The 22170-nt window shown below is 34.3% G+C and overlaps 1 protein-coding gene across 2 annotated transcripts; it reads right to left on the bottom strand.

The window, feature by feature from the left end:
* Positions 1-6596: 6596 nt before the first annotated feature.
* On the bottom strand, positions 6597-11131 carry LOC111893316 (CASP-like protein 4C1). 2 transcript variants are annotated; one of them, XM_052766987.1, is made up of 4 exons: positions 10569-11131; positions 10342-10477; positions 9929-10167; positions 6597-6899 (listed from the first exon to the last, which is right to left on the bottom strand). In XM_052766987.1, the coding sequence occupies exons 1-3, from the start codon at positions 10811-10813 to the stop codon at positions 9946-9948; spliced, it is 603 nt and encodes a 200-aa protein (XP_052622947.1). In that variant the 5' UTR covers positions 10814-11131; the 3' UTR covers positions 6597-6899; positions 9929-9945. The 2 variants fall into 2 exon arrangements, with proteins under 2 accessions (XP_052622947.1, XP_023745148.1); XM_023889380.3 differs by lacking the exon at positions 6597-6899 and having other exon boundaries at positions 9285-10167; positions 10569-11128.
* Between the last annotated feature and the right edge of the window lie 11039 nt (positions 11132-22170).

Raw genomic sequence — 22170 nt, 5'->3', positions numbered from 1 at the left:
TAAGACTAATAGTTGGTCACGGTAAATATTAGACTAAAATTTAGCGATAATAATGCTAGGTTTTATCGAAGGAAAATAGAATCGTTAGAAGCAAGCGTTGCCCGATTTTGGAATCATCACTTTAACAAGTGAGTGCATAGTTACTTTCAATTTACACATAGATATGAAGTATTTTATATAAATTACGTGCTATGTGTGCATATTATCTGAATACTTGCTATCTATGCTAGATGAACGTTGTTATACATGTTTTCAATGATTTAAACTGTATATGTATTTTATATCTACAAAAATGTTGGGGTAAAACATGGGTAGATGCAATAGGTGATGTGTGATAAAATGATGAGAGGCCTCGATGTTGATGTTGTTGATTCTGTCATCTAGCGGAGTATGGATGACGACCACGGACTCTTCTAGACAGTCCAGTGGAACACTAGCAGGCTCGCAACCTGTAGGTGTTTGTGAACGATATGTTCACCGGTGTACTCCATCCCCCACATGGTTGCCTTTAGGACATTTATTGCTGAGGAATCCCCTTAGCAGTAGTGTCCGTCCCGATGATGATCCTTAGGCTAGGTCCCTTATGATAGGTGTTTAGGGACGTAAAGTAAGGATAACGGGAACGGGTAATCGGGTTATTGTTGATCGATGAAATTAATAAACTTATTTATTGTGGGTTGAAAACCCTATGTGCTCACCAGGCTCCCAAGCCTGACCCACTCAGTTTTATGTATTACAGGTAGTGGCACATGAGCATAGGTGTGATGTTTTGGACGAGGGATTACGGATATAGGCCTGTAGATATGAAATAATGTAGTAAGGCTTATATTGTACTGTTTATGCTTTTGATCTGTACGAACATGACATCCCGAGTCTTTTAATGAAATACATTTCTATGGAAATGCTTTTGATAAATCTTTATCATATTTTTGTTTTGGGACAAATTCCGCAACACTTTCATTTAAAATGTAACTCTGATTTTTAAACAAAGCATAAACAAACCGGTCTTTTCTGGCCGTGATTTTGGGGATGGCACATACTGGTTTATCACTCTGTCGCTAGAAAACCTCATAAGAATCGATCGCCACAGTTATAGGAAACATGAACAACCATATTCTAGGGTATGAATTTAGGTGAGTGTGCATCGATTTTTCAATCTCTTTCATATCGCTACAGTTGCTGGAAAGATAAAAGTCATAAGAAATCCCTCAGATCACACATCTCCATCTTTAGTCGCATCTTCGACGACTGTTCTCCTTCTTCGCCGCCACTACTTAACCTTCGTTGCCTCTCTTTATTCTCTGATGTTGGAGAAGAAGGTGAATAGGTGGATTTGGTTTTTCTTGTCATTTACTGCCCTAATTCAACTTTATGGTTTTATTAATGTGTTCATATGGATTGATACATACTTGTTCAAGATTATCTTCAATTTCTAGGTTTTTTCATATATAGAATTTTTGGTGTTTGTTTAAGTTTTGTATTTTTTTCATGTGTTCCTCCAAAAAAAAATTCGTATATAGAATTTTTGGTGTTACAAGTGAAGATCAACCCTACATCTACAAAAAAAGGATTTTAGGTTTATGGTTCACATCAGAAATCGATTCAAATTAAGATTAGGTTTTAGAAATCATTTTTTTAGAGATGTTTGTTGAGAAGGAAATATGGAGATAATGGTGTGAGTTCGTTGAAGAAGAAGATGGAACACAATGATTTTTTTTACTTTTTTTTAGAGATGAGTGGTAATTTTTGTTGGTTTCTTATGTGTTACAATGCCAGATATGCAGATGGAGATGGAGGTGGCAGACGATGGTGGTAGTCAAAGATGTTCTTGAGTTCATGAAGATGTTCTTGAGTTTATGATGTTGTTCTTGGGTGTTTATCAAAGACAAACTCAGAGAGAGAGAGAGAGAGAGAGAGAGATGTATCTTATTTTTGTTTTATTTTTAATTGTTCTTATTTATTGTAATAAAAAAAATAGAAAATAAATTAATAAGGGGAAAAATCGTCTTTACAAAAAAAATTCAAATCAAATTGGACCAAACTTGTAGGAAAATGAATCTTTTGGACCATTAATGCTAGCCCAAACCATTTTGGCCTAAACATGCTAGTTTTAACATAGCGCAGGGACTATTCTAGCAATTTTGTTTTTTCTTAAATTGTTGGTTTTATAATAACTTAATTAAAAATGAAATTTTTGGTCTTGAATTTTGAGATGTTACAACAACATTCTCTTATCCCCATAAACAATTTAAACACGTGGTAGATGTTATGCGCATGAATCAACACATGAATATGATTCAAGGAAATATCAACTGAATCATATCATACTATATTATAAAGGAAACATTTTTTCCTTTCACCACATTCATTTGAAACTCTCATGCATTTTTTTTCTTTCACCACATTCATTTGAAACTCCCATGACTTTTCAATTTCTTTCTAATAATAATTATAAGTTGGTTAATAAGGTTAAATAAATATTAAATTTAAAGTGTAATCATATATAAACTAAATTTCAATATTAAAATAATATATTTACTTCTAATTATAAAGTTATGTTTTTTAACTTTTAACATATTACTTAATTTATTATTTTTAATATATTGTTGGATGTAAAACATTATCATTTTAAAGATACAATTTTGGAACAATTTGTATAAAATATTTAAATTATTAATTTGAATATAACATTACAGAGTCAACTTAAATATAAATTTTATTTTAACTTAAACAACCCAAAGAATATTTTGTAAATAATTAAAAGTAAATAATTGTAGTGTCTTTCTCATAAAGATTATAAGTTGCTCAATTTTAAAATAATATCTTTACTTCTACTTATAAAGTTATGTCTTTAACTTTTAACATATTATACTTAATTTATTATATTTAATATGTTGTTGTATGTAAACCATTATCAGTTTAAAGCTACAACTTTTGAACAGTTTGGACAAAATACTTAAATTGCTAAGTTAAATATAACATTACAATGTCAACTTAAATATAAATTTCAGTTCCACTTAAAAAACCAAAGAATATTTTGTAAATAGCTAAAAGTGATAAATTGTAGTGATAAATGCAAAAACTAAATTGTAATATCAATTTAACTAAAATATTTCCTAAAAATATTTTTATAATTGTTAAAAGTTTTAAAATATGTAGCTTAAAATAACTTAAAATAACAATAGTTAAAAATAATTTTATATAAATGATTATATTGTTACATTTAAAATATAAAAACAATGTTTGATGTTTTTAATAATTATAATGATAAAAATTAAAACATTAAGCAAATAGATTTTAAAAAAGTAATTAACAATAACAACAACTATAAATAACATTAAACTATATATTATATTTAATTTGATTCATATGTAACTCGCGGGTAGAAGTCATTCAAACAATTAAGATTATATAGTTATAATAGATACATATATATATATATATATATATATATATATATATATATATATATATATATATATATATATATATATTATCATATAGTTCAAAATAATCAATATATTATATCAATTTAGTATACGAATTATTATATCAAATTTAACAACAACGTTATTGCTATATTAAAAAAAACATATATTTGTAAAGACTTCAACTATATAGGTGTTTCTGCGCAACGCGCGGACATTCGCTTAGTTCTTACATAAACCATATGGTAAAGTGTTATTTAGAGATCTTGGAAGACCTATCTTAGAGTGAGCTTTTGTTTCATTCCATGAAGGAGTGAGATTAAACAAAGTTTTAAGTAACAATATTGTCTGTCACGTTTTGAATAGCCAAATGAGTGAACGAAATTGACGTTGATTCACTTTTGTTGAGAGGTTGATTTTAGTTTAAATTTTAAGGATTAAAGTTTTTTAGTATAATAAAGACAGTAGGTAATTCATCATTATGTAATGTGATAAATTGGTTTTGCATATTGAGATTATTTAGACTTTTGCAGAATTTGAGCACTTAGAAACAACTTAAAGCTTCGATTTTTAACCATCAATGCGAGTTTACTTTGTCGAAATTGCATACTCACCATTATGTATCATTTTCATTTTATTATTTATTGGTCAGTATTGTGTTTTGTTGTACACACATTACCCATTTATGAAAAAGATTTTGGATTTGAATATTATTATTGTTGTTATATCTATGTTGATTTAATATCATTATCTCATTGGTTGTTTTTTACAACCCTTATTGGAAAAATAAGGGTGAAAGTATGTACTGAAAAAAAAAAAAAGTTGAATGGTTGAAATGTATGTACTGAAAATTCATGTTGTGTTCCAATTCGTAATTAACAATGATATTAAATACAATGTTGGTTGTTCTTTTATTTAGTTTTCGGTTATGATTGTGTCATAAAAGATGTCATTAAGTGTCCATTATGTTATCCTCTTCTCCCTCTACTACTACTTTTTCTTGTTACTGAAAAGATTACAAGTCTAGAAAGGTTTGGGTGGTCTAGAAGAATGCTTATGGTTGTATTGTTGGGAATAAACGTCTGATTTCAGACAAATTTGTTTTAAATACAATGCATTAAACACAGACCTCAATAATTTTTGATTTATTGTTTGTTTTTAGACTTTACCGTAATATTTTTCCTACAATCTTAAAACAAATTCATTTGTATGAAATTAACTAGACTTGTCAAAAACAAAATAAATTTGTTTTTCTACAGCTTTTTGGTTTTTACAACAAAGAAAAAAGAACATAATTTTTTCTTTTGTTTTATTACTTACTGCCTAGATTTAACAGCAATAAAAAAATGCTATTTTTTTTGGATCCCCAACTTGTTTTGCTAAAAACTGCTATAGTTTATGAAAAACATCTTAAAGCAACTCTATTTCTGTGAAAAGCACTTAAAATAGCTTCATTTTTGCACACAACAAGCTCATTTTCACGCAAAACAACTTCGTTTTCTCAAAAAAAAAAAAAAAAAAAAAAAAAAAAAAAAAAAAAAAAAAGATTTGAAAACAAATAAAATATTTCTCTCCTCTCTCTTGTCATCTTCATATACACACTTACAAAACTCTTCGACATCATATAGCATTATTGGGACAACCCGATAATGCTCGTGTTTCCTTTTATTTTCAGGCAATACACTTGATTCAATAGAAGCAGTTTAGACATTGAGATTGAGACCGATGAAGATCGATGTAAAATCAATATTGTTCAAACTCAACATTTCGAAGTTGATGTGCTCATGATAAAACTAGTACACATAAATGGTGTTTTAAGATCTGCAAAAATATTGCCGAAGTACAAAAATTAAAATTGACCAGTAATTCTTGAAAATAAGTAATTAATCATCCACGTGATCCACGATATCATGGATTTCATATGATTTACCGTTAATAATTAAAATAAGATATTTAACAAAATTCAAAAGAATCTTTCTATAGACATGGTCCATATTTTTAAATGTAAGCTGATTCGTACATAATATTATTATACGTACATAACAACTTGTTTTAAAATGTTGTATTGAACTATGTAATACATGAATTGTTGTGTACGGAGAAAAAATTGTTGTATATAAATCACTTCCCTTTCTAAATAAAATAAAAGCTAGGACCATAAAAAATTATTTTTTTATATAAAAATGTATTAATATTAATTTTCATTTCTAGAGAATTAAATATTAAAAGTTTTAATATATTCGAAAAAATCGATAAAAATACTATTCCATAATGGATGGTCAACATTCATTCTTGCGTTCCCGATTTCATAAGATAGGTTTTCATTTCATCACATTGTCAATTTTCTATTTAAGATTTTTCATTGTGGGCGTGTTCGGCAAAACTAGCTGGTAGCGGGTAGCTTTTAACGTGTATCAGGTAACTTGTAGCGTTTTCTTAAATGTTACATGAAGTAACATTTTGATTTGGAGCGCGTAGTTTAAACTAAACGCTACAAGCTTGTAGTGTCAAACGAAGGTTTCTGTTTAAAACGAAGCGTTTTGTCAAACGCTAGAATCTAGAAGCTCTCAAACGCTCCGTGACGAACACGCCATGTATATTGATTTTATCCTCATCACTTCACCCCCACACGCTTATACTCTCTTTATGGTTCATGATTTTTTAAATGTGTGTGCCTATATATACTGTTAGTCGTATGTGTTGGTGATTTTAGTGTCACCATATCATTTTATGTAATTGAAACTAACATGTGAGCTAAGGGGCTTCATAATTTGTAGCCTAATATATGTACGGGGTTGTGCGGGGTACACATATGTATAATATCGAATTAGAAGCCGATTCGACAACAAGTCGGGGGTCCGTGGGCAGCACCCTAGCGGCGTCCAAAGCAACCTATGACGGCCAACCCTAAGAGGCAAACCCTAATCTCGTTTATTATATAAACGACTATTCTTTTTGAAAAGATACACACGATCATTAGCTCTCTTTTCTTCAAACGAACATAGAATCCTTCTAGCAATTTGGTTTACAATTTATGTGTCTATATTCGTAAGTGTCCTCTTGGATTATCTTAGACATAATTTCTTGTAACCAGGCATAGGGTATAAATATCAGTTCGGAAAGTGTTCATACGATCAAAGAGGTATCCAGATCTCCAACATAAACCTTAATTCCTCCAAAAGTGTGTGTACATTTAGGGTCAAAAGTTGTAGAAACTAAACTTTGCCATTAACATGAACTACTAAATTACCTGTTTTCAATTGGAAACAATGAACATACATTTTCACAATTTGAAGACATTATGCTTTATGCCATGCTCAATGCCCCCTCCCCTAACTTGATAAAATAGCAGCAAAATATCAAAACACGATAGGCAGTAAGCTAATATAAACCTTTAATCATATGAAAGAAAGAGCCGATGAAAAGTTTCCATAATTGATTCAAGTGTTGCGTAATTTGCAGCTGCAGTATCTGTCAAGGATATACCAACACATTTATTTGAAGCATCTGGTAAAAGATTAATTTAAGTTGGATCTTTATATGTCAATCCAGTTGTCACTAATCAAATACAATGTTCAAACATTGAACATTACATGTTTGTAATTTGTTAACAGATTTCTATACTTTGATCTGAATTTAAACCGATATTACCGGGACAGAGATAAGAACAATATATATATATATATATATATATATATATATATATATATATATATATATATATATATATATATATATATATATATATATATATATATATATATATATATATATATATATATATATATATATATATATATATATATATGCCACGCCCCATTTCCATTTCTCTTCTATGGTTATTCTTTGCTTTTGAATATTTCATTTGTTTATTCTAGTTATGTAAATCCATCTAACCTTTAATAACAGTAGTTCTATATTGATGACAGTCACATGCTATATAACTTTTAATTTAATATTTAGGTGGTCTTGCATTGATGTACGTCGATTCAAAAGAAATTGGTACAAATTTTGGGTCTTGTGCTACATGAATGCGATGGGATTGTTAGTTTATCCTGTTATATAACATTTAAAGTGATTGCTTATTGATCAAACTTGCAGTTCATTTACTTGTGATAATTATTTTGAAGCATTTTTCTTATGATCATTTAATTGAAACATAATTTGAAGGATAATATTACAAGGGTTATTTGGAGTAAAACAAAGAATATGATATTATAATAAAACTTCAAATATATTAATAATTCCATGTAAGATTTTGTTAATTAAAAGAACTCTAATACTAACCATAAGCTTTTAGGCAAAACGAAATTAAATCATTAGATGAAAATATAAGGGGCTAACCGAAAATATTACGGAGAATCCGAATCTAATTCAATAATGGAAATGTCTTATTCAAACATACCATGTAAGACTCAAAAGTGACAAATAATATTCCACGATTCCTAAAAAAATATGATTATTTTATTATAAAGTAAATACAATAATATAATTTTAAATTAATAGATTAATAGTAACCAAGTCAAATAAGATATTTAATAATTTATTTAAAAGTAATCGACTTTAATTACTCTAATTTATTTTATTTTATTATGTTCATATTTGTGTAATATATATATATATATATATATATATATATATATATATATATATATATATATATATATATATATATATATATATATATATATATATATATATATATATAGACAACAAACTTATTGGAATGTTCATATAGGACTATTATGATCGACAGTAACAAATTACAATTTACATGGTGTATTAGTGACACTATAATGGTAACGAACTATTGATTTTATTCACATTTAAACAATTTTTTTTCACATTCGACCACCCAAATTATTGAAATTGTTCATATAATACCATTATTTCAGAGATTTAAATCGGTAGTTGAAGTCAATAGTTGGAGTCGAATGTAGTCAACACTCCACACCATAAACATTTCGTAAGGTTACTCAAACAAATCAAATGTTTGTACATTTATTTTCTTTTGTGCGGCCGAATTATATTAGTAAAGTTATTAAAGTGTATTTTTAATATTCTTATCGAATACACCTTACTTGTCGACATCACCTAAGGTGAAATTTTATCATGACCTAAGTACACTAAGATATTTCCCTTAAATACACTTTAAGGGACTAAGTATACTAAAACACACTAAGCTATTTCCTTGAAAATCACGAATTTAATAAGCCCTATGCTAATTTTAAAAATGTATTAGTATACTTTAGATGATTGATTTATACTACATCCGTCCCAAATTGATATTTCACTTTTGACTTTTAAAGTCTTTTCTCTTCAACTTTGACATTAAATATTTTTAATTATGTTTTATATTACTTGATAAAACTTATGATAATGAAAAAACATTTAAAATAAAATCGATTCATATACTTTGCATAAAGTATTATCTATCAAAAACAAAAATATTTAAAGTCAAAGTTGAAGAAAAAAAACTTCAAAAATCAAAAATGGACTATCAATTTGAGATAGAGACAGTATGTTTTTTTTTTACTATATATATATATATATATATATATATATATATATATATATATATATATATATATATATATATATATATATATATATATATATATTAAGAGTCGCATCTTAAATGAACCCCTACATGTGTGTGGATGTAGTGTATGTGTGTGGACCTTCACACATACACATGTCCCATCATGCAGGTTTTTTTAGTAACACCTTTGGTTTAAGGTTAACCATAGTGGAGCGAATGTTCCCAACTTCAACTAACAATTCAAATATCTAAAGAATGATATCATGTTAACCCATTAGATAGTAATGTGAACAAAAAAAAAAAAGACGTAAATATAAACAAAACCAATAGTTTATTATGTTTTTCGGTAATTGTCTTAGACACATATAGTCTTATAAAGTGTAACTTTCTTACAACAAGTAATAATGGTAATATATCAACACTTCCAATAAATTCGGAGAAAATAATTAGAAAAGTCCTAATATTTTCAGAAAAGTTTCACTTTAGTCCCCACTTCTATTTTTTGAACAAAAAGAAATTGATTATTTCATTTTGTCTCACTTTAACAAAAGAGTCATTTTTTTATTTTAAATGGAAATGATATATTATCGTGTAAAATCAAATAATCAGGATTTTTCTATTCAAAAAATAAAATTTAGAACTAAAGTGAAATGTTTCAAAAAATATTAAGATTTTTCTAGCAATTTAACATAGGTTCGATATTGTCTGATGTATACTAAAAAAATTACCCAAATACACTTCCAATAAATTGATTTACCATAACAAATCAACTTCCCACTTATGTAATTAATTTTCAATTTTTACTATTTTAATTATTTATTCTGAAGATGAATATTTTCAATTCCGGTGAAAACTAAATGAACAAAAAAATTCACTTATCATGACCAAAACGGCGTACGCGACTACACCATAAGAAATCATGTCGCATCACACAGTAACTTCTAGCATCAGCAATCACCTGTATCAGTCCTCATACTAGAGAACAAAACGAGAGCCGTTGATTGTGAAACAGACGACTCTGAATCCCGAAAGCAAAGACGAGATCAAGAGGAACAAAAATCCGGCGAATCCCAAGGCCACGGCGATATCGGATTGGACGCAAAAGGTGTTATTAGCCGTACACGTGGCAATCGCTCTCAGTTGTCTGGCAAGCTCCGTCGCCGCCGAGCCGGCAGACAGCAACAAGTACGCAAACACCTGTGAAACGACGACACTGAATAAATGGATTTATCGTCCTTTTTTTTTTTGGATTTGGATGTGTATATGTACGTGTGTGTGTTTTTTTTGCAGATGAAAAACATTCTTAACAGGAAAATTTTGAACGAATCGAGGAGAAGATTTTTGAGGATTTTAATTCAAACGAGAAAGAACCTGATCGTGTCCGAAATCGAACCAGACTTGAGTGAACTCTGAGAAAACGGTAGCACCTCTAGAAATTTCCCAAACAGAAGCTCCCATTTCGAAAAATGAATATAAAGCGACGATCGCGTTTGCAGCGACAACGAATCTGTAGATATTTTGCAAATTTGTTATGTTTATGAATTATGATAGAGTTTCTGAATCAATTTATTGAAAGCGAAAGGGAGTAGTTTGATTACCGGAAGGCGCCGAAGTGGTACCAACGAGGGGTATCCGATGAGGAGGCGGTGTTGGTGGTGAGCATGAAAACGGCGGAGGAGATGGAGGAACCAAAAGCGGCCAAACGGAAGATAAAAATCGATATATTGAAGCGGCGGAGCTTGCGTTCGGAGACGGTGGACTGGAAAAGAGGCGTGTCGTGAGGATGCGTCTGGTGGATTCGAGGTCGTGGAGATGGACTCTCAACTCCGCCGTTACGGACCATGATTTACGTTCGGCGGCCGGCGTTGTAGATTTCAGAGTTTGAATGGTGAAAATGAAAAGTGTTGGGATGATGGCGTGATTTCCATGGGAGCAGCCTACAGAGAATGAAAAGGGGATGTAGCAGAAAGAGTGTGTGTGAAAGTGAATGTGAAGGACAGAAGGTGGGGGATGGTTTTTTTCTTTTCTTTTTTATACTTCTTTTGGTTTGAAAAGCCATTTTATTTTTCTTTTTCACATTCTCCTTTACTTTGTTTACATTTTGCATTATAATTTAAGGGTTTATTACTTTATTATAATTGAAAAGATGAATATTTTTGGTTGATGTATGTGATATTTATGTTTAGTGTAAGTCAACATTAAACATGTCATTAATTATTTTTAGTTCTAATTTATATATCAATATGTTTGTGGTTGATTTAAACAAAAAAGGTTTTAAGGATTCAAGAACGTAAAAAGGAAGTTTCTTTAGAAAATAGAAATATGATTTCGAATTATAAAAGAAATATAAATAAATACTAAATTAATTATGGTATTACTATATTGCAAAGACTAAAATTCAATTAAAATAGTCATTGGGGGTTTAGAAGTGCAATCGAGTCTAGTAAATTCGTGAAATATTTGAAATTGATTAGGTTTGAGGCGGGTCAAACTCGAGCTCAAGCTACTCGAGTATATAAGTATATTGTTGAGTCGAGCTTGAATAATAGAATACTCGACTTGTGAGACTCGGAGGCTTAATCGAGCTTAGTTATATTTATTCTCTTACCTTTTATGGTAATTAAATTACATAATAGAGTCAAATTGAGTCAAGTTTGCAAACTTGATAATATTTTTATTACGGTTTAATGTCATTTTGTTTTCTTAGTAACTGATCGAGTCTAGTCCAATTTGAAAATGTCGATTACTTTATCGAGCTTATGCCTAAACGTGAAATTAAAGTTGGAGTTGAGTACGAGTCATGCTTAGAGCTTGTCATTACGGATCAATAAGACGGCCTACAAAGAGTTTCCATTGGTGGTAATACAATACAATATATATATATATATATATATATATATATATATATATATATATATATATATATATATATATATATATATATATATATATATATACACGGTTAAGTTCAAATGAGAACACTATTTAATGTGAGAACGTGAAAACACTACTTTATGTTACTATTCTACTATGAATTTTGTATATACAACGATACGACATTATTCATCAACAAATATACGAACAATCACACATTAATATTCACATTAAAATTTTGTATGTACAACTTTACGACATTATTCATCACCGAATATATGAACAATCACATATTGAACATTCACATTAGAATTTACTAAATTACTACATATATATATATATATATATATATATATATATATATATATATATATATATATATATATATATATATATATAGTAGAATAGCAATATAAAATTGAATATATTCATATTATAATTACTACAATACTATACATATTAAATTCATAGTAGAATAGTAACATAAAGTAGTGTTCTCACGTTCTCAGATTAAATAGTATTCTCATTTGAACTTAACTCTATATATATATATATATATATATATATATATATATATATATATATATATATATATATATATATAGGGTTAGGTTATTTTGTTTTTACTAACTATTGTGTGCTAGAATGCACTGATCTGGACCACATGATGGAATAGAATCAAAGGTCATGATCTGAAAGTCTATGATATTACAATAGGCTAACATTGAAACAACCCAAAAATACCACCCAAAAATTTCGATTTTTATTATAACAAAACCCATGAGACTGAGTATCACATAATAAAACCACATGCTGCGTGTTTCAAAAACCATGATAAAATACTGTAAGAAAAATTGTATCACAACTGTATCCAAACACATCAAGAAAACTAAATCAACTCCCAGGACAAAACTGAAGCTGTGGTGTGTGCGATGCCATCATCCCGAGCTCTTCCCTTTGCTTGCGGAAGCACCTGAAACCAAAATTGAAACTGTAAGCACGAAGCTTAGTGAGCTCCCCCAAACTACCACATACCACATAATAACATATAAGCACATACTGGGCCTTGCCCACTGTATCGGACCGAAGTTCGGGCTAACTGGGGCCTTGCCCCCTACATCGGACCAAAATCCGAAGCTGACTGGGACCTCTGTCCCCTACATCGGACCGAAGTCCGAAGCTGACTGGGACCTTCATCCCCTACATTGGACTGTAGTCCGAAGCTGACTGGGACCTCTGTCCCCTACATCGGACCGAAGCCCGAAGCTGATTGGGACCTTCGTCCCCTACATCGGACCGAAGTCCGAAGCTGACTGGGACCTCTGTCCCCTACATCGGACCGGAGTCCGAAGCTGACTGAACATAGCATAAACATATCAACTAGCATAAACACATAAATCCCGTCTGAGCCACGGAGGCGTCAAACATACTAGCTACTGCATGGGACCGAAGTCCAGAAACTACGGCTAACTGAACGGGCCGGCATTGTGGCCTTAGACCCGTTCCTACTGAAGGGAAAACTCACCTCGTGGACTGGCTGCTGTGTAAATGGCTCTGGAAGCTAATTGATGCTGCTCCGGTATCTCCCCGACTACAAGTCCATAAACACACTCAATCAAACGCTAAACACTGCACTGGGGTAAAATGACTCTTTTACCCTTGGTCAAAGTCAACTCTCTCAGTCAAAGTCAACCCACAGTTGACCTGACTCGCTGAGTTGGGCCGCCAACTCGCCGAGTCTCTAGTCTCACTTCTCAACCCTACTCGTGGCTACTCGTCGAGTATGGCATCGACTCGACGAGTACCCTCTCGATCCAAGAACTCAGACAATCTTCATCCGACTCGCCGAGTCATATGAACAACTCGAGGAGTTGTTCTTGAGCTAAGAAGATTGCCTTGGACTCGCCGAGTTGTATGAACAACTCGTCGAGTCCCTCCATTCCTGAGTCGGCCCTCCAACTCACTGACTCCACTCTACTACTCACAGGCTTCCACTCGACATCACTCAAAAAGGGGAAAAACGGGACTCGCGACTTGACTCGCCGAGTCGTTCTTCCGACTCGCCGAGTCACATCCATGCAGCTACCCTAAACTCGATTCTGCTTGAATCCAGCGTCTGAAACTTATAGATCTGGGCTTCCTTAACTCGATTAGCACGTAAAGATTCTATCTTTACGTGCCCATAAGCGACCAAGAAGATAATAAGGCTCAAAAAGCATAATAAAGGCTAGATCTAGGGTTCTTATGCAAAGCATCTTCAAAAAGGCAATAGATTCGGGCTCTACAACTCCTAAATGAACAGATCTAGGGATATCTCGACCTATTAAGGCATCCATACAACTATAAGGCTTGGAAAATGCATCAAACTAGCCCTAGAAGAGTTCTAATGGAGGTCTAAAGCATAAAACAGAAGGAACCCGAGAAATACCTCAATGTACTCTGCTTTTGCCCTTGGATCTTTGCTCTACACCTCTTCTATTTTCTCCTTTCTTCTTCTTCTTCTTCTTCAAGCCTTCAAAATCCACACACAAAGCACTTAAAACAATAAGGGATGGATTAGGGTTTTCTCACAGCTCTCTGAGGGTGAAGGAGGCGAGTTTGGGGCACATAGTATTGCTTAAATAGTGAGCAACCCAGGGATTTAGGGTTTCTTCCAGGCAGGCAGACTCGCCGAGTCCCGAATATGGACTCGCCGAGTCGCCGACTAACATGTGCACGAAAACTCGACCCTACTCGACGAGTCAGGCCATAGACTCGCCGAGTCCCTCAATAAAACTTTTAAATAAATGCCACAGGAACAACATACCAGAAACGGGGCGTTACAAACATGCACTGTATAATCACATAATTTTCAGCATAAGGGTATTTTGGACAATTTACCTATATTAAAAAAGGAAATTTCCGGATTTTAAGGGATAATTTATTCCTTTATTTTTAAAATTTTGAATATTTTGAATTAATTCAAATTTAAAAATCCGATTTTATTCTGTCAGAATGACAGAATGCAAACCATAAACTAGTAAATATATTTTCGATTTTATTCTTGCAGAATACATTTTCAATGCATTAATATTTGATAATTGACCTGATTTAAGAATAAGATATTATTTATATACATCCAACTTGGGTCTATGATTTTATTCTTAATATACATCTGAAATTAAATACAAAATCATACATATTTTTACAGACTAATATCCTTATTCATTTTAATATAGTTATACATATACTAACAGAATATCATAAAAAATGAATACAATTCTTAGAAAATAACATTCCTGAATATACAATTATTGAACAAAATACACTTAATCCTCTTCAATGGTCCATATAATCAACTTGATCTTCACATATATACTTGTTGTTGAACTCGATTTCCAAATATTTCTCTTCAATGGTCCACGTGGATTCCTTCCTTGCTGACCACGTGACCGAGGAAGTCCACCTTTCTAATCCAAAACTCACATTTTGAGAATTTTGCATAAAGTCTCTCAGTCCGTAACGTCTCTAAGAGTTGTCTCAGGTGTTGACTATGTTCTTCTTTATTCTTTGAATAAATGAGTATGTCGTCTATGAATACTATCACAAATTTATCCAAGAATGGACGACACACCTGATTCATTAGATCCATGAATACGGCTGGGGCATTGGTTAGTCCGAACGGCATCACTACGAATTCATAATGTCCGTACCTCGTTATGAAGGCCGTCTTGGGAACATCACTCTCCAGGACTCGCAGTTGGTGATATCCCGACCTCAGATCGATCTTGGAGAAGTAGTTGGCTCCTTGGAGTTGATCGAATAAGTCGTCGATTCGGGGTAGGGGGTATCGGTTCTTGATGGTAAGTTTGTTGAGTTCTCGGTAGTCGATGCACATCCTGAACGATCCATCCTTCTTTTTCACGAACAACACGGGTGCTCCCCATGGCGAGAAGCTCGGCCTGATGAATCCTTTTCCAAGTAGTTCATTTAGTTGGCTGGATAGCTCCTTCATCTCTGCCGGGGCTAATCGATAGGGTGCTTTGGCTACTGGGGTAGCTCCGGGAACCAGATCGATTCTGAACTCGACTTGTCTTGCGGGTGGTATTCCTAGAAGGTCCTCGGGAAAAACGTCGGGAAAATCGCATACGTCGGGCATATTTTGACGTTCGGGACTTCACGCCTCACATCTACAACATGCGCCAAAAATGCGTGACACTCCTTGCGTAGGTACCTTTGAGCCTGGATACTTGAGATGATCCGAAGAGTGGTACTAGGTTTGTCGCCCAAGACAAGAAAGGTTTCGCCGGTTGGCAGATTAAGGCGAACGGCCTTATCGTAACATAAAATGTCCGCACGATGTGAACTCAGCCAATCCATGCCAATGATGACATCAAAACTCTTAGTCGAGACTGGCATGAGGTTGATTAGAAAGGGATTATCATTTAGAGTTAGGGTGCAGTTTAAGTATATCTCCTTAGTGCCTTCGGTTTTCCCATTAGCCATTTCTACTATGAATGGTTCACTTAATGATTGTGGTATTGGTTTTAGCATGCCTTTAAAGTCGTGACTCACAAAACTCCTTTCCGCTCCACTATCAAACAAAATGCATGCATACGAGTTATCGAGAAGAAACGTACCTGTAACAACAGTAGGGTCCGCAACGGCTTCATCTTGTCCCATTGCGAAAACTCAGCCCCTTCCGCTGGTATTCCTGTTGTTTGCCTTCGGGCAGTCCCTGCGGTAGTGCCCCGTGTCTCCGCACTCAAAGCAGGCGCGACTTACTCCGGTATTTTAGTGGGGGCGGATTGCTGGGTTGGCTCTTTGCAATAGCGGGCTGTATGTCCCTTCTTATTACACTTGGTGCATTGAAAGTCACGGCAGAGACCGTGGTGGTGGAAGTTGCATTGGTTGCACTTTGGAAGATTTCCATTGTATGAGCTTGTGGGGGCAGAGTTGGTAGGCACCGTAATCGCGTGGGTCGCTACTACTTGTTGTTTTTTGGGGTTCTTTTGGAGGGTTTGTCCCCTCCTCTTGTTCCAAGGCCTACTCTGGCACTGAGCCTCCTTAGGTGGATTTGCGGTTGCTGCAATGGTACCCTGTTTTACTCCGTGGTCGATGAGTCGTTGAGCCAGGCGTTTAGCGCTGTTGTAGGTGATAGGGTTGGAAGCTAGGACATGCCCTTGAATCTGGGGTGACAACCCCAAATGTACCTTTCGACCTTCTTTGATTCTGGGTTAACCATGGTAGGGCACAAAGCAGCGAGGTCGTTGAACCTGGCTGTGTAGGCGACTAGATCAGACCCAGCCATTTTCAGATTCCAGAGCTCCTGCTCAAGCTTTTGCACTTCGCCCCTTGGGCAGTATTCTTCCAGTAGTAGAACCTTCAGCTCTTCCCAACTCATGGCGTTAGCGACAGTGAGCGTCACTGAATTCACATGGCTTTTCCACCAAGTGAGGGCTCGATCTATGAAGGTGCAAGCAACGAACTTAACCTTGCTTGTTTCTTGGCACGAGCAGATCTCGAAGATTGTTTCGGTCTTTTCGAACCATTGCATTAGTGCAATGACTCCTCCAATGCCATTAAAAGTCTTTGGCTTTGAGTTGGAGAACTCGTTGTAAGTACATTCCCTTACATGACCCTGGCTGGTGCCACGATTGGGATGATTCATGCTGCTTCCTGTACCTCCATTTGCATTGGAGTTTATCTGAGAGAGGGCTGTCGTTCCTGCTGCTGTGATAGCAGCCTGGACCATGGCCGGGTCATATGTCAGTGGTGGAGGCGGTGGTGGGGTTGCGTTGGTACGTGCTGATCTACGAGGAGGCATTGCGCTGCTAAAAGAAAAAAAATGAGAGATTATAAGTTTTGGTGGTTGCGAGTTGAATGATATTGAGTTAACTTCCTTTAATAGTTTAAGAATTTGGTTTGGCCAACACAGGGTTTTGAGTTCGATTCGTAAATAACGTTTGAATAGATGTTCTTATGAATTGATCGGACTACTCACAATTAAAACAAGAAAGAGATATGCCCTATATATATTAAACATATAGTTGTGTTACATCCGAGTTTAGACAAAAAATTTTGACCTTCCTAAAGGTCTCCGATTACAGAAAGTTTTAAAGAAAATTATATTCTTATCCGAATTCCTAATTTATAACAAAATTTGAAATCCTAGCAAGTACTACTTGCGACGTAGGTTTCGCTTGGAGCTTGACTCCGCATCTGATTGCTTCGATTCCATTAGACGCCTATCAAAAGCGGCTTGTTGTTCCTTTAACTCGGCTAAGGCTGCAATCATTTGCGCCTGAAATGCCTCAGTTTGGAGTTGGGCATGGTCCTGAATCCCATCCAGCCTACGGATGTCAGAAGTGTGAACCTGTACTTCTACGTTGATCTCGCGGATCCGGTTGGCTTGAACTCCGGATTGATAGCATTGGTTGGTTAGTTTGCCAACCATGACCGGAAGTGCTCGGTCTGCCGATCCCCCGCCTCTGACATCATAAAAGTCTCGGCACATGCCGTACGGAGGGTGTAAGCTTTGTTGTTGGCTCCAATGGTGGAGGTGACTTCCCCACACAAGAGTGGGCCCTTGGAAGTTCCTCACATGGACAGGAGGTTGTGGGGCCGGTGGATTGATAACCTCTGGCTCTGAATCCGTACCAGAGTCATCTCCCTCATCCAATTCTATCGGCTCTTCGTCTTCTTCGGGATCTTCTTCGACCCATCCTCCATTACCTTGGTTGGGGTAGTAGGGGTCATTTGGGTGGTGGAATCCATCCATTGAGTCTGTACGAGAATAGGGTTAAGAGTTGACTATAAGCTAGAATACATGAAATTTACCCTTTAGTTTAATGGCTGATGTCAACACAAAACTCCCTTAGTATTATGTAATGATGTGCTTTTTGGTAAGTTTTAAAACTGTCGTCCACTGCAGACACTCCTTGGCACATGTCAGTCAACCCTCGGACAAATATAGTTGATCAGGCTATATTCTTCCCAGTTCCGATTACATGTCCCAAGGCGTACCTGTACTGCACAACTTATTTATAATACTTCTAAAATTAACCGATATGAAGCTGTTATTAGTATGAAATGAGTGCATGCCTACTTTAAAAACTAATTAAATTTAATTTCAAAGGTATGACTCTTCTCAGAGTGTTTTTGCCCAGTTGAGTTTATAGTTGTATACCAAAAAGAAATGGTTTTGATATACTTAATTCCCTATAAACAAAGCTCTGATACCAATCTGTCACACCCCCAAACCAGAACGGCGGAAACGTTCGGGGGCGGAGGACGTCATATTCAGTATCATAACAGTTCATAGAAAGGAAAGTACACACCACCATACATATATAAATGTTTTAGAAATGTTTACATCATTGTATTCATTACATGCTCAAAAGATAAATGCATAACATCTTTCAAAAGAAAATAATTAACGCCAGCGCGTTAATCCCCAAAGTTGATTTCCAAACCTGCTTAACGGTTCCCTGAGAATACAAGTTATTTCAAAGAAAAAGTGTCAACAATTAAGTTGGTGAGTTCATAAGTGATTTAGAAACATTGAATGCCATTCCAAAATGAGTGTATATTTTCCAAGAAAATCCCTTATTTTCTTATAAAAGTGTGAAATGCATGAGAGTATTTGTGTTGAAGAATGTAGATAGTTGAACCAAGAAAATCCCTTATTTTCCTAATAGTTGTTCGTTTGATGTCCAAGACTAAAAATTTGAAAGCAATCCACATGCTTTAGAAGATTTTAAACATAGATTTATATAGTAAACCTATCAGAAGATTTCAGTTTGTTAGATGAAAAATAGTTTTAATAACTACTCATTCATCAATCAGAAGTACTATAATAGTTGTATATCCGATGAGTTTTATAACCATACTAAACATAATATGCCTGTAGCGACGTTCTTCAGGCGTCGTAGCGTTATGACAAAAGTGTCACCCCAAAGGAAGGACTATAGCTAACAGTCAGGGCGCAGGATCATGACTTCCCGTATAGATCTATACACATTTGACACGTTCTCCGAACGGGAGACTCTGGTTATAGACAGGACTTGCAGCGATACCTTCTAATAAAAAGGCAGTATTTGAAGATGTACACGTATTATGGATTCTCAACTAAGTCTGTATTAAAGTAATAGTTTCGTGTGCAAAGTTTATCCTTTTTCACAATGTTTGACAAAGCATAAATCATAAGTTTTTAGAATGTATAAAACAGTTTAGCAACGAAGGATACTTTGGAATTACTAAATACTTTGTATAAATTTAGTGCATGCAAAGTATGACGAGAGTTTTCACATAGTAGTACTAAATCACAAGTGATTCATTTGATAAAAACGAGTAAAGTGAAATTTTTATGAAATACACGATAATAACCGTATGCTTACTTGTAATCCTCCCCTAAAAGAGTATAAAAGCATTTAAAATGTATTTAAAGTGTATTTGAAGGGGGTTATGAACTCACTTGAAAGTTTGAAGATAGCGATATGGAAAACCGGCAGAGTTTCATCTCGGGAAATGGATTTTTCTCGGGATTATCGGGAATCTCGGGAGTAAAATCGATCTTCAGAACTCGAGCAAAATGATCAGGGCTTCAGGGTAGTGCGGGCACGGAAAACGAGGCAAAACGCAAGAAAACAGAGAGAGAATGAGCAAAATTCCCAGGAACCCTCGCATCTCTATTTATAGGGGTGCTGAACCGCCTCGGTACGCGGGGCGTACGCTCGTACGCAGCGCGTACGCGTACGTCACGCATGACCGAGTCCTCGACTGCCTCGGCTTTGGATGGGACGGCGAGGGGTAGCTTCGCATAGGGGCGACGTGGACGAACCGAGACCAAGGCCTTCGCGTACGCGGGGCGTACGAGGCTACGCAGCGCGTAACCCGGATGAGGACGCTGACTCCTCCTTCGGATATTACTAGATTTTTGAATTAAATTTATATATAAGTTATTTAATAAACTTCAAAAAAATCATATCTCCTTCATACGAACTCCGTTTTCGATGGTTTTTATATCCACGCGTAGGTGAGACTATGCTCTACAACTTTCGTTTAGACTCCGTTGGCAAATTATGAAATTATTTTTATTACTTATTTATAAAATATCATGATTAAGGAATTTCTTTTAAAAATTCATAACTTCTTTATCTGACGTCGGTTTTTGCCAAACTTTTTACCGCTGAAATACCATTGTCGAGACCTTCGATTCTCGTTTAGGTCATTCCGGCCAAAAGTCGCTCGATCTCCGATTCGAGTTTTTAGCTGTCTGCTGCTAAGCCGAACTTGGAAAAATCTTAACTTCAATATACGAAGCCGGATTTGGGCATTCTTTTTACATACGATCCCGGTTTAATGATATTAAACATAGTAGGAATTTAAATAGATACTTTTTGGTCATTTTATTATCAAAGTTAATTTTATTAACTCCAAGGTGGTTACAATACTTGACTTTTTAGGTCATTACAAAGAGTTGAAATATCGGGTTGTTACAGATTTTGCTACTGCTACTAATTAAAGATTATTCCTTTGGTGCTTGATATTCATGACGATACACCCATAATAAAAAATTTGTGGTAATTATCCAATCAAAAGAATCAAAATTGCAAAAGGAGAGAGAGAGAGAGAGAGAGAGAGAGAGGTATAAAGGACTTACAGAACGCATACAACAAGGTTAAATTCTTTAGATTCTCTTTTAGGCATTTCAACAAACACATGTTAGGCATTATCATCAAACAAGCCAAAATCATGTGAAAGGCTTAGTGTGATCGGAAGCAAAATAAATTAAAAAAATACGAAAAAACATAAATGGAATGAATATGATAAATGAGGTGATGGAAAAGTTTAAGTAACAAAATACTTAATTAATTACCTGTAATTACAAGCAATTAAGTTTTTATGTTCCTTGAGAATTTCATAAGAGTTCATGCCAAAAACCCATAAAAGTCTTGCAAACTCAGCTTCTAGTGAATACACTGATGTCACTGTGTTATCAGATTCAACCTGTTACATTGTAATCATTATTTATCACCATTTGAAACAATCAAGAAATCATTATTTATCATTATCACCATGTCTGAATTGAGAGAGAAATTAAATGAGTAACAGTACCTTTAACAGAATTATCACCAAGTTCTAATGATACAATGTTTGTGATTGATTCTAAGCTACTTCCACGTCGATCTAACAAGAAGCCATATGAAAAAATCAGTGATAAGATAAACCGTTGAAGAAAAGTATGTAAAGAGCCAACAATGTATCGAGACTTGGAAAAAAATACTTACATGAAGGAAATATCTCCAAAAAGCCGATACTTGGAAATCGAGAACGGTAGGCAAG

The sequence above is a fragment of the Lactuca sativa genome, chromosome 8 (genome assembly GCF_002870075.4).
Source record: "Lactuca sativa cultivar Salinas chromosome 8, Lsat_Salinas_v11, whole genome shotgun sequence".
Taxonomy (NCBI): domain Eukaryota; kingdom Viridiplantae; phylum Streptophyta; class Magnoliopsida; order Asterales; family Asteraceae; genus Lactuca; species Lactuca sativa.
Note: the sequence above shows the minus strand (reverse complement) of the source record. Positions and strands in the feature narration are given on the sequence as shown.